The sequence below is a fragment of the Malania oleifera genome, chromosome 6, assembly GCF_029873635.1.
Source record: "Malania oleifera isolate guangnan ecotype guangnan chromosome 6, ASM2987363v1, whole genome shotgun sequence".
NCBI lineage: Eukaryota > Viridiplantae > Streptophyta > Magnoliopsida > Santalales > Ximeniaceae > Malania > Malania oleifera.
In genome coordinates, this window is record NC_080422.1 from 89247225 (window position 1) to 89259120 (window position 11896).

Genomic DNA, 11896 nt, shown 5'->3' on the forward strand with positions numbered 1-11896 from the left:
GTGTATTTTGGATCCTTAAGTTCGTGTAACTAAGTTATTTGGTAAGTGCAACAAGTTTACATTGTTTTAAACCACCATTGATAGAAAAATTACGTGTGTGCGCATATTTATACTTCTCATTGTTCTTATTTGTGCTAAATTCCTATGTGTGCTAAATTAATTAATAAAACAAAATACATTATACACTCCATTTATCTATTAGACACGTAAGACATATGAATAATACAAATATAAAATAACTAGAAAAGAAAGAAGGTTGAAGTTGGAAAATATAGAACATAACTATCACATTACTAATATTAGCAAAATAAAATATTTTCCTAACAAGTTAGTAATTTTAAATTGTTAATTAATGCATCTCTTGTGAGTATTTAAAGAAATAGTAAATTTTGTATCATTGTCATCCTCATTATAATCTTTTCCCCCTCTTGCCACATGGTATATTGAGAATGATTTATGAAAGAGAGGGAAAAGTGAGAAGAAAAAGTAAAAAATAAAATAAATTTTTTGGTGTAACAGTCCTTGTAGCGGTTATGTAAGGGCTGTAGCTGCCTTTACGTAACGGTTGTGGTCTGTAACGGCCGCTACAGCTGTGATTTTTCTTCCCACCAATTTCGCAGGCTATACCCACCCCCTTTTTATGTTTCTCTTTACCAGTGTACCATAGTTTAAATCCTGGTTTTTCAATTTCTCTAGCTTTTTTTCCTACCCATTTCATCTCTTGGAGAAAGATTAAGTTAATTTTCCTTTTACACATTATTTCCACTATTTCCTTACTTTTTCCTGTAAGAGGTCTTATATTCCAAGTCGCTAATCTAATCTTTTTTTCTTGTGCTAATTTATTAACCCTTTCCCTTTTGTACTGATCTGGTCTATTCCCTTGACCTGAGTGAATTTGGTAAGAATTCATGATAATAAGATTTGACAAGGTTTTACGCTGTTTGTTAGCTACTTAACACAACGCTTTATCTGGGTTCAGGACTGGTTGTGTGTACAAAAAATTGTGTTACACGGGCAAAGTATATGATTGCGTATTTTTTTTTTTTCCATGTAAACAATTTTCTAAATCACACCCTACAACTAGTAGAAACCACACACACAATACAATGCATTAAAAAAATATTTAAGAAAAAATATTTTTAAACATACAATTTTGGGCGTGAATCCAGCTATACTACAATTAAAAATAACCATGCAATAATACTTTTTTTGAAAAAATTTGTATATTCCAAAACATGCAATGAAAAACATAAAAAACACAAAATTGCATTTACTAAGCCTACAATTCAAAAACACAAAATCTCCACTAGTGAGCAACTATTGGAAAAATTTAAAAGTTTCAACCATAATAAATGGAAAAAAAAAAGAATAGCCATTCATTTTCTAATTAACCAAAATATTGGGGGCGATATGGTCTCAAAATTTCAACCATTATATTATATTACTATAACATAATAATTTAATAATTTCATTTTTATTGATCTCTATATTTTTATAATTATAATTTATTATTTTAAATATAATATTACTATATTATGGTGGCATTAGCATCAAGTTGGCCAGGTAGTGGGGCAATTTATCTCAAAAAATAAGATTCTCATGGGAATGAGATTCCCATGAAACTTACCCATGGTGGAGATGAGAATGGGATTCACATGTTTTGTGGGAAGGAGGGTCCAGGGAATATGAAATTACTGCCACTTCAGATTCTTGCCCCAAAACTAGCATGAGGATGGGACACCATAGACATCACATTCCTATGCATCCCATTTCCCTGATAATTCTTTTTATTTCGTTGTTTGGTGTTATCTACTTGATTATTTGAAAATGAAAAGCTGCTAAACTGCTGAAGAATCAGTGGAAGTTTCTGAAGAGTTTTTTTTTTTGATCTTTTAGCCCTTCTCAGTCTTCATTTGGAATCTGATTCCGTAGTGATGCAGGGTTGTTTGGGTTGTGTCAGGAAGATTAAGTGGTCTTCATTGCAAAGGTTGGGGGTGGGGGTGGGGGGCAATAAATTATTAAGAGAGAGTGAAGTCTCTCTCCTCTATGCATGACTTGGTGTCTTTGGAGGGAGAGAAACAGGAGAGCTTTTGAATGAGTAGCGTTGCTTTTACAGAACCTCAAAAAACCATTCATGTGCACATTATATTTTTGGAGCTCTGGAAGTTTGCACATGACCTCAACTCATGGATTGAGTTTCTTGATCATTGGCCCCAGGGTGTGGGCCAGGTCATTGCCCACAGTGGTGCTTCAGTAACACTACACCGCCCCCACCTAACTTTTATTTTATGTGGACAATTTATGGTGGAGAACATTTTTCATGTTCATTCTTTTGTTCTGTCCTCCTTTATGGTCTTTAAACGAACCGAAAAACATGTTAGTTATGCGCCCCCCCTTCAAATTTTTGTATAGACTTTGGAGAATTTAACATTTTGCTCCTTTTCTCTTGCATCTTAGAAACATGTTCCTATCCCCATTGCATGCTTAGTGCTCCTTTCAATTCATTACTTAGTTATTGGTCTTTTCTTGGGATACCTTGATACTTTGATAGCTTTTGGTGGGTTTCTAGAACTTTATAATTTTCGTGACATACTGTTGCTCATGATTAATGTAACTTTTGGATAATTTGTAAGTAAGTTTAGAGCAAGTAGGAATGTTAACTTGTTTTAAATTTCAATAGCAAAAGTCATGTATCTTTTGTGCATTCTTTCTTCTTCCATCTACAATTTAATTTAGTTTTTTCATCTTTAGTGAACCTAGAAGACAAAAACACATCAGTGGCGTCATCTGAATAAAATTCTTTTTCTGTCATGCACATGTTTTGCTTGCTTTGGCCTTTACGAACTTTGAGAAGTCAACAATCCTCAGTCTCATTTAATTTAGTCCAGGAATAAATCTATGGGTTTTGATTTTTATTATTACAGACTTGGCAAAAAGGCAATAAGTAAATCAATAAAGTTACTCTATATGTGTTACTGGCAGGTCCGTGGTGTATTTTTTGGGCAAATTTTTTAATCTATAGTTTTTTCCCCAAAAATTTGAAATATAAAATTGTTGCTAGGTTCATGTGTCAGATAGAGGTTATCAATTAAAAAATTATTTTTTATCCTATCTTAATGATTGTGGCCACATAACATTTTGATTTTTCGTCTTGGTTCTTTTTTCAGAAAATGGCAGTAATTATTTTTTGTTTCTTTTTTCTTGAGCAGTGATGGGTTCTGCGGAACACTCGTTATCAAGTCTGTCCATTGATGGTTCACTTAGAGCTGATGGAGAAACTTTTGGAGAAAATATCAGAAACCAAGATGCTTGGACGAGTGCAAACATAGGTCCCGGGGGTGGATCTGGTGGATCCATTCTTCTTTTTGTTCATACATTGGTTCTTGGTGATTATTCAATTATTTCAACTGTTGGAGGACATGGTTGCCCTTATGGTGGCGGTGGTGGAGGGGGTGGAAGAATTCACTTTGATTGGTCAGACATATCAAGTGGGAATGAGTATTTGCCCATTGCAAGCGTGAAAGGAAGCATTTTTACTGGGTCAGTATCTAAGCATGCGTATTGCATAGTATCATTTCACTGTTTTGATGCTTGGGCTTTGCACATCTATGGACTGTAGTTTCTAAAGAATGGTTTGTAGTCCATTTGAATTTGCTAATAAGTTTTGGAAATTCTGTTGGTTGTAGTAATTTATTGGTGGGTTACTGGGTTTTAGTATGTTGCTTAAAATATATCTGCACTCGTCTCTGTATGTTGCTTAAAATATGAACTAATGGAACTTGGAAGGGGATACAAATTTTTTGGTTCTAATTGCATAAACAATCTCCCCTTTTTTTTTTTTGTGGTCAAAGTAGACTAATATTGTCATTTTAATTGTCCTGAAGAAGTGAAGATTTAAGCCTAAATCTAACCACGATGAATCCAAGTACCTTATTTTTTATTGTAGTGAACAATAGATCCATTTAGAAGTCATGACAAGATGCCTAATGCATGTGAATAACCAAAACCTGATACAAGAATTTGTGGTTTTTTTCTTTAAATATTTCTCAGGTGTGAAAATATTTTTACAGGAGTAGATTTAATTGGTTACATAGGAAAAAATAATGAAGGTTATGAAAGGATACAAGCTGGACATGGACATTGTCATGTGATATTAAAATCAAGAACATTTAATAGCCTTAAGGGACAAGATAAAAGTCACATAGGTTTTTTTAACTAGGAAGGTATAGTATTTATCCTGTAAAGATTGTAAAATTATCTTCCGTGCAAGTTTTAACTGCACAACATAGTGTTAGTGCAAGATAAATGCATTAGAAAATGGAAGAGAAAATGTAAATTAGATTAATGTAAGAGAACTAGATGGGAGATGTTACACTCTCATTCTCACCCCCTCTCCTCTCTTCCCTCTTGTAGCCCTCATTCCTGTCTTATTTGTTATCGATTATGGCTACTGACTTTTATGACTGAAGTTGGGTCTTTGAGACAATCCAGGTAAAAGGAAATCCATTTATCTGAGTTTAGAGAGAACAGGGGAGGGTGGTTTAGTTTGTTTGAGAGAAAAGAGTTTGTAATTGTTGGGTTAGGTTTCTTTGGCGGCAGCTCAACTTTCATATGTAGTGAGGCAGGTTGGAAGATCCCCTTGTAAAATAAGATTTGGGATGGTGGAGTATTGGATGGTGATTAGGTTGACAAGGAAATGAAAATTCTTGAAATTGGGTTCATAAGATTTATGCTTTCATTCCAGAAGGTGTTCGTGATGATAATTGGAAGAGGTTTGCAAGAGAGTTTCGAATATTGCTGGAGGATTCAGGTAAGAATCTACCTTGTACGGTGAATGGCACTGATTTGAGGCGATTGAAAAAAGGCCATGGAAGGAGTATTACAAGGATTTGAGAACCTCGGTTATGGGAGATTAATGCAGGAGAAAGATCATCTCTATACAAAGTGGGGAGATTATGCACAGGAAGACTAGCAGAGATGGTTTGAGGCAGTCAGAAGGATGAGTTGCAGAAGAGGGCAAGTGGCTCACAGCAGCAGCAGCTAGGGATTTGCAAGACAATTCACAGGGGTTGATGATGAAGCAATCTGTGCTGAGGATGCTTAATATTGTCCTTGATCTGGGTCTATTATTGTGGGCTAGTCCTACATCAGGCATGGAGCTGGCCCAAGTACCAGCAGAGATGGGAAATCAAGAGGCCCAACTGTCAGTGGGTAGTGGCAGAGTAAATTGTGAGATAATTAAGAGGGATCGGGCATGGACAAAGAAGGTTAGAGCTAAATGGGCTTCCCTGTCAGGCCCAAAATTCTAACTCTCACATAGAAGATCATCAGCCCATTTCAAGTTTGAGAAAGAAATTGAATGAGTCCTGTGCAGATAAATATCATGTGGAGAAAGAGCTGGCCTTACCCTTTTCAGAGAACAGAGTTAACACCACATCCATATTGCAGAAAAGGGGATCTAAGTCTTCCACGGTGCCGCACAGTGGGGTTGACAAGGTGAATCCTACAGGGCCGACTCTGACCAGGGACACTTGCAATTGGGCTAGTCTTGGGATTTTAGTTTATGCTCACTTCTGGTTTGATAGGGTGTCTGCCAGGATGAGGGCTTGATCAAGAAGCTGCTGTAGGCATTAGTTGAGGGAGGGGCTTAGACGGCTTACTGTAAGATATACAGGAAGGAGGTGCAGATGATATCCAAAGATTGCTGAAGATGAAGGGGACAAATTTACTGGTAATGGAAGGAATTTCAAGTGGGTTTATGCACACCTGGTGGACAAGAGATAATTCTTCTGGGACAATGGAAAAAGATGCGATAAGCAATACTGAAAGTATTTTGTGCATTGTCTGACACCCCAGAGTATTCCCTGATGTGAGCAGTAACAAGGAGAAGGAAAAATAGGGTGGTATGTTGGGTAATGATGGTGTTGACATAAGTGAATATGCTGACGGGGATGGTTTGCATTCAAATGAGATTCAAGAACAGTGTGACTATGATACTGAATCATCTGATTTTCTTGGACCTTATCCTATGTGCCACCATCTCTGATGGAAGGTCGGAAGGTACTCTTTTTTTTTTTTAGATAACAGAAAATTCATTAAAGAAAGAAGAAAAGAAAATTACAGAGTAAGGAGGATGTGGCATCCTCCTGAAAAAAAAAACAAGAAGAAGAAGAGAGAATTACATCAATGCTGCCTTTCATTCCCTATAAATATAGGACAGGGAAAGACCCCCCAAAACCCAAAAGAGTGAGCCCAAAAGAAGCAAGGGAAGTAATTTTCTCCCAAAGCAGGGATGAAGAAGACTTCTGATCTATAAAAATTCTAGCATTCCTTTTGAGCCAAAGTATCCACAATATATCTAAAACTTCACAATTTCTAAAAATTGTCCTTCTATCCTTTCCAAAACCCCAAAAGTTCACCATTAAAAAATTGTAAACATTCCATGGAGCCACCCAAACCTCACCAAAACACGAAAGCAAGTTGTTCCACAAGCCACCCCACAATGAAGTAATAGATGACAATCACACACATGGCGTAAGAGCCTTAAGTAAGAAGTAAGTCATTTGTATTTATCCTGTTGAGAACCAAAGTCCAAATGAAAGCCCCAACCTTAAAAGGGACTTTTGCCTTCCACACAGCTTTATCCAAATGGGAAGGGCTAGAATTTGGAGACTTTTGAGATGAATGAAAAAAGACTTTGAAATGAAGGACCTGAAAGAGCCCCCAATCCAAAGCCTAGCCTCCCCCTTTGCATAAGGTTTATGTGTTTAAAGAGATAGGCTATTTTAGTAATTATGTGGTGTAAGTAGGGGTGTTTTGTCTTTTAAGCTTGTTTATTGATTAATATATAAAAGGGCAGACCTGGTGCTGAACTTAACTCCATGAAACTGCTGCCTTCTCCTTTCCCTTTCTTTCTTCTTCTTTTCTTCTCTTCTTCTCTTCTTTTCTTCATCTTGCCTCCATCTCTACCTTTACAACATGGTATTAGGGCATTAATCTCTGCAAAATCTGATTTCTCTGAATATTTTTTCGTTGACACTCTTTTTTGTTTTCTTTTTTATATTCCCTAATTAGCTATGTTGGAGCAGCTGTTGTTGATTGTTGAACCCATGCAGCCGCAATTGCTGACATTCATGCAGCAGCCAGCTGCATGATTTTTTTTTCTTCAGCTGAAATTGTTGCACATGCAGCAGCCAGCCGTATGACCTTCTTCCAACTGAAATTGTTGAATCTTATTTTTGCAATTGTTGAAGTATGGCTGCCCACAGCAATTGATTTTTGGTGTGCCACTCTGATTGCCTATATAAGGCCATGCGTGCTCAGCTGTGATATCAAATCCCAAAACCGGAAAAATTTAGTGATTTATATAGATCCAATTTTGTGTGTATTCTGTGAGGATTATTGGGTGTATTTGGGTTTTGGGTTCGAGAGTGTGAGATGCCAATATTTTGTATTCTTCTATTTTATTTAGTAAATAATTCTGATCCGTCTTCGCCCGTGGAGTAGGCACAATTTAATCACGTAAATCTCCTGTGTATTGTTTGTGCCATTTCATTTATTTATTTTTTACCATTAATTTCTCGTGATCATATTCAACTCCAAATTCTGTAACAAGCTCATTTTCTGGTTGGTTTGAGTCATTTAAGGGTACCTTTCATTTTGGTTTCTCTGTGCAGCATCCCTGGCAGGATGCTGTGTGTTGATGGTGATCTGCTGATGTGAAGTTATTCCATTGTTGCTGTGTGAAACTCTGTTTCCGGTATCTGCTGTTTCTGTGTTGCTGTTTGCTACTTTGTTGTAGCATGATGATGCTGTGTTTGTGATTAATTGCTGCAATCTCGCATCAGTTTCTGGTGTTTTTTTATTGGTGTTCAAAGATTTTATTTCCTGCTCTTGCCGGCACTCAGTTATAGTTGCTGCCAGCCATCATATCTGTAGCGCCTGTTTGGTATCATTGCTGTTTTCTGTTTTCTGTTTCTGTTTTATCACGGTGAAGATACAGATTATAAAAACGCATTTGTTTATGTTGTCAGTTTTCAGTTTCTGTTGCCACTTTTCAATTGTTTGCCAAAAAACTGAAAAATCAGATGTTATGATTTTTAGTAGTTTTGGCAACATGTTGCCAGAAATTTTAATATCCAAAAATGATTTTTTTGGATTAAGTTATTTCTTTTATACACTTTTAAATTAAAATCAAAATGAAATGACCATGAGTTTAAAAATAATTAAAAGAAAAGTATACATAAATTTCAAAAAAATAATAATAAAGCCAATTACAAAATACCCTTACTATTTTTCAATTGTCATGTCCAATAAAATTTTCATTGTAAAGTAAAATTTGAAAGTAGAGTAATTAAGTGAAATAATTATAATAATTTTTTTTATAATATAATTTTTTAAGGTGTGTTATTTGTAATTTTATTATTTTAATCGTATTTTTATAAAATTATTTGATTTAAAGATGAAATTGAGCATTTTTTTAATATATTTTTTAATTTGTATTAGTTTTATAAATGTTAACCAAACAGGTTGCTGGTTTCTAGTTTTTAGTTTCTCTTTCTAGTTTTTGGTTTTCGTTTCTCTAATTTTTGACAGTGATACCAAATGGCCCTGTAGCTGCTGTGCTGCCAGGTTTATCAAGTTCCTGCAGCTCTTGTTATGGGATGCCCACTTCCACGTGGTGAAGTAATTCATCATAGGATGTTGTAACTTATGTTCCATAGATCAGCCCTCTTGAAGTTCTGAAGTTGTGCTCTGTTCTTGTCTGTGCTGCCTGATTTCGTATTGTTGCTATGTTGTTCATTCCCAGTACTGATGTGCACTTATTATAGCATATTGAGGGTGGTTTTGATAGCCATTATAGGGAGGGCTTCGAGGGGCACTGTTAATATACAGATCACAGCCATCAAATTGGTTGGATCCTCCAACGACCTGTTATGGTCTCAAATAGTATGCGTGTATATTAACCTGAAGGAAAAGTCCAAATATTTGTTGCATTCTCCTCCATTCCTAGACTCCAAGGATTAAGAAGATTGGATGAAAGAGATTGACATATTGCTTGTGTGGCTGTGGAATAGCATGGAGCCACAAATTTATGTGAACGTGATGTTTCATAGAATAATGAAGGTTGTATAGGATGATCTCCATGAAAGCTTCTCACAAGGTAAAAATCAAACTCTTGTTTTTTACCTATGTGAGAAGTTTTTCAAATATGACCAAGAAGGTAAAACTATTAGTGAATATTATAGCACTCTAAGGGTATGTTGAAGGAAGTCAACATTTATCAACCAATTAGTTCCGACATTGAGATGTGTAAGAGACAACGGGCAGATTTCTTGGCTGCCATATTTTTAGTAGAGTTGAGTTTTGAGCTTCAACCCATCTACAATCAGATTCTTGCAGGTGAATCCATTCTTTTTATAAATGGAGTATATGCTAGAATCCAAAGGATCACCAAAGATGGCTTTCAGTCTTCTTCATGTTATGGTAGGGAGGAGAGCCTCCTCCAACTCCTACTATTGTGCCTCTAGTTCCCTCATCAGAGGATCTTATCTTCAATGATGTTGATCCTCTTATAGTTGCTCGAAAAGGTAAACGCACTTGCACCCAACATCCAATCTCTAATATTTTTTGTTATGATTTCATGTCACCCTCGTATTATTGTTTCACTAGTACTCTATCTTCTATTGCCCTTCCAAAATCTAATTCTGAAGCCCTATCTCCTTCTGGGTGGAGGACTACAATGGTTGAAGAGATGTGTGTACATATGATAATGATACTTGGGATTTGGTACCTCTTCCTCTTGATAAGTCAGTGATTGGTTGTCATTGGGTGTACAATGTGAAAGTTAGCCTTGATGGTTCTGTGGCCCATTTGAAGGCTCACCTTGTTGCTAACGGATATACTCAGGTGTACGGTTTGTATTATTCAGACACATTCTCTCTGGTCGCTAAACTTGCCTTGGTACGTTTGTTCATCTTTTTAGCCACTACTTGTCATTGGCCTCTACATCAGTTAGATATGAAGACTGCTTTGCTACATGGTGGTCTTCATAAGGAGGTCTATATGGAGCTACCGCCTTGGTTTATTGCTTATGGAGAATCAGACTCGGTGTGTCGACTTAAGAAATCATTATATGGATTAAAACAATCTCCTAGAGCATGGTTTGGCCGATTTGGTGTTGTAGTCCTTGAGTTTGGTCTCCAACAGTGTGCATAGATCACTCTATATTTTGTCGTCATACTCCATATGGAAAGATTTTGTGTATTTTGTATGTGGATGATATTGTGAATTTGTGATCACTAGTGACAATGATCACGATATCCAAGATCTAAAGCTTTTCTAGTAGAGAAAGTTTTAAAACAAGGACTTGGGACCATTGAAGTAATTCTTGGGTATAGAAGTATCAAGATCTTGTACGAAAACTATCTTGTAAGTTCTTGATCTTTTAGATGAGACGGGGCTGTTGGGATCCATACCTTTTGATAAACCAATGGATCCCAATATTAAGTTAGTTCTAGATATGAGTGATTTGTTGCCCAACCCAGGATGGTAGCAGAGACTTGTTGGAAAGTTGAATTATTTCACAGTCGCTTCACTAGATATATCCTTCGCAACAAGTGTTGTGAGTCAGTTTCTTGATTCTCGGAGAACCAAGTCACTAGGATGCAACAATTCGCATTTTGGGTCAGGTCGCCTTTTGATTAAAATCCATGATTGGGCACTGTATCTTTGTCAGTGGTAATTTGGTGTCTTGGAAAAGTGAAGGATTTTTTAGAAGAAGAATAACCATTCTTATTGAATTTCAAAAGACATGATTACAAGATAAATAGTAGAGAAGGCCACCAATTTAGGAAGGCCACAAAATCACCAAATCAAATCACCACAAAATCAGCAAATCAATTCAATAGATCTCTAGGCTAGAAAACAGAAAACTAAAACTACTAGAAACTGAAATAGTAATTTCAGATTTTAAAAAATAGAAATTCCTAATTTATTCCCTAGAAATCCAACACCCCCCCCCCCCCCTCAAGTTGGAGTGCAGATAAATATCTATCATGCCGAACTTGCTTACAAAAAGCTCAAAACTAGGTCTGAAAAGTCCTTTGGCGAAGATGTTGGCTATTTGTTGAGTAGTAGGAACAAAAGGCATGCAAACAGCTCCATTATCAATCTTCTCTTTTATGAAGTGTTTGTTAATCTCTACATACTTCGTGCGATTATGAGCGATACTTAAGGCAGCTTTGTTGTCATAATACAACTTCATTGGCATGTTCACCGACATCCGCAACTCTTCAAAAATTCTCTTTAGCCATATCATCTCACAAACTCCGTTAGCCATAGTCCTATATTCTGCCTTGGCACTGCTCCTTGCAACCACATTCTGTTTCTTGCTTCGCCATGTGACCATATTTCCCCAAACATAAATATAGTATCCTGACGTGGATCTCCTGTCAATAATTGAGTCTGCCCAATCTGCATCATTGTATGCCTCTATGTTCTACTGTGTGGTCTTCTAGAAGAGTAAACCCTTGCCTGGTGTACTTTTCAAGTATCTGAGAATCCAATTAAATGCTTCAAGATGTTTCTCGTAGAGTGAATGCATAAACTAGCTTACCAAACTCACAGCAAAAGCAATATCGGGCCGTGTATGTGATAAGTAAATTAACTTTCCCACCAACTTTTGATACTGAGTTGTATTCACTGGATCACCTTCCTTGTCATCTCCAAGTTTTTGATTGGGATTTAATGGAGTGTCTGCTGGCCTACAACCACTCATCCTAGTCTTCTTAAGGAGGTCAAGGACATACTTCCGTTGGGAGACAATAATCCCTTTCTTCAACCGAGCAACCTACATTCCAAGGAAATACCTTAAAGATCCTAAGTCCTTGATCTC

At 36.5% G+C, this 11896-nt stretch overlaps 1 protein-coding gene across 1 annotated transcript in view; it reads left to right on the forward strand.

Moving 5' to 3' along the window:
- Window positions 1-11896, forward strand: part of LOC131158347 (uncharacterized) — a 50744-nt gene that overhangs the window by 16184 nt on the left and 22664 nt on the right. Inside the window, exon 11 of the mRNA XM_058113149.1 lies at window positions 3210-3540. Within this exon, the coding sequence (XP_057969132.1) occupies window positions 3210-3540 (331 nt within the window). The remainder of the gene's footprint in view (window positions 1-3209; window positions 3541-11896) is intronic.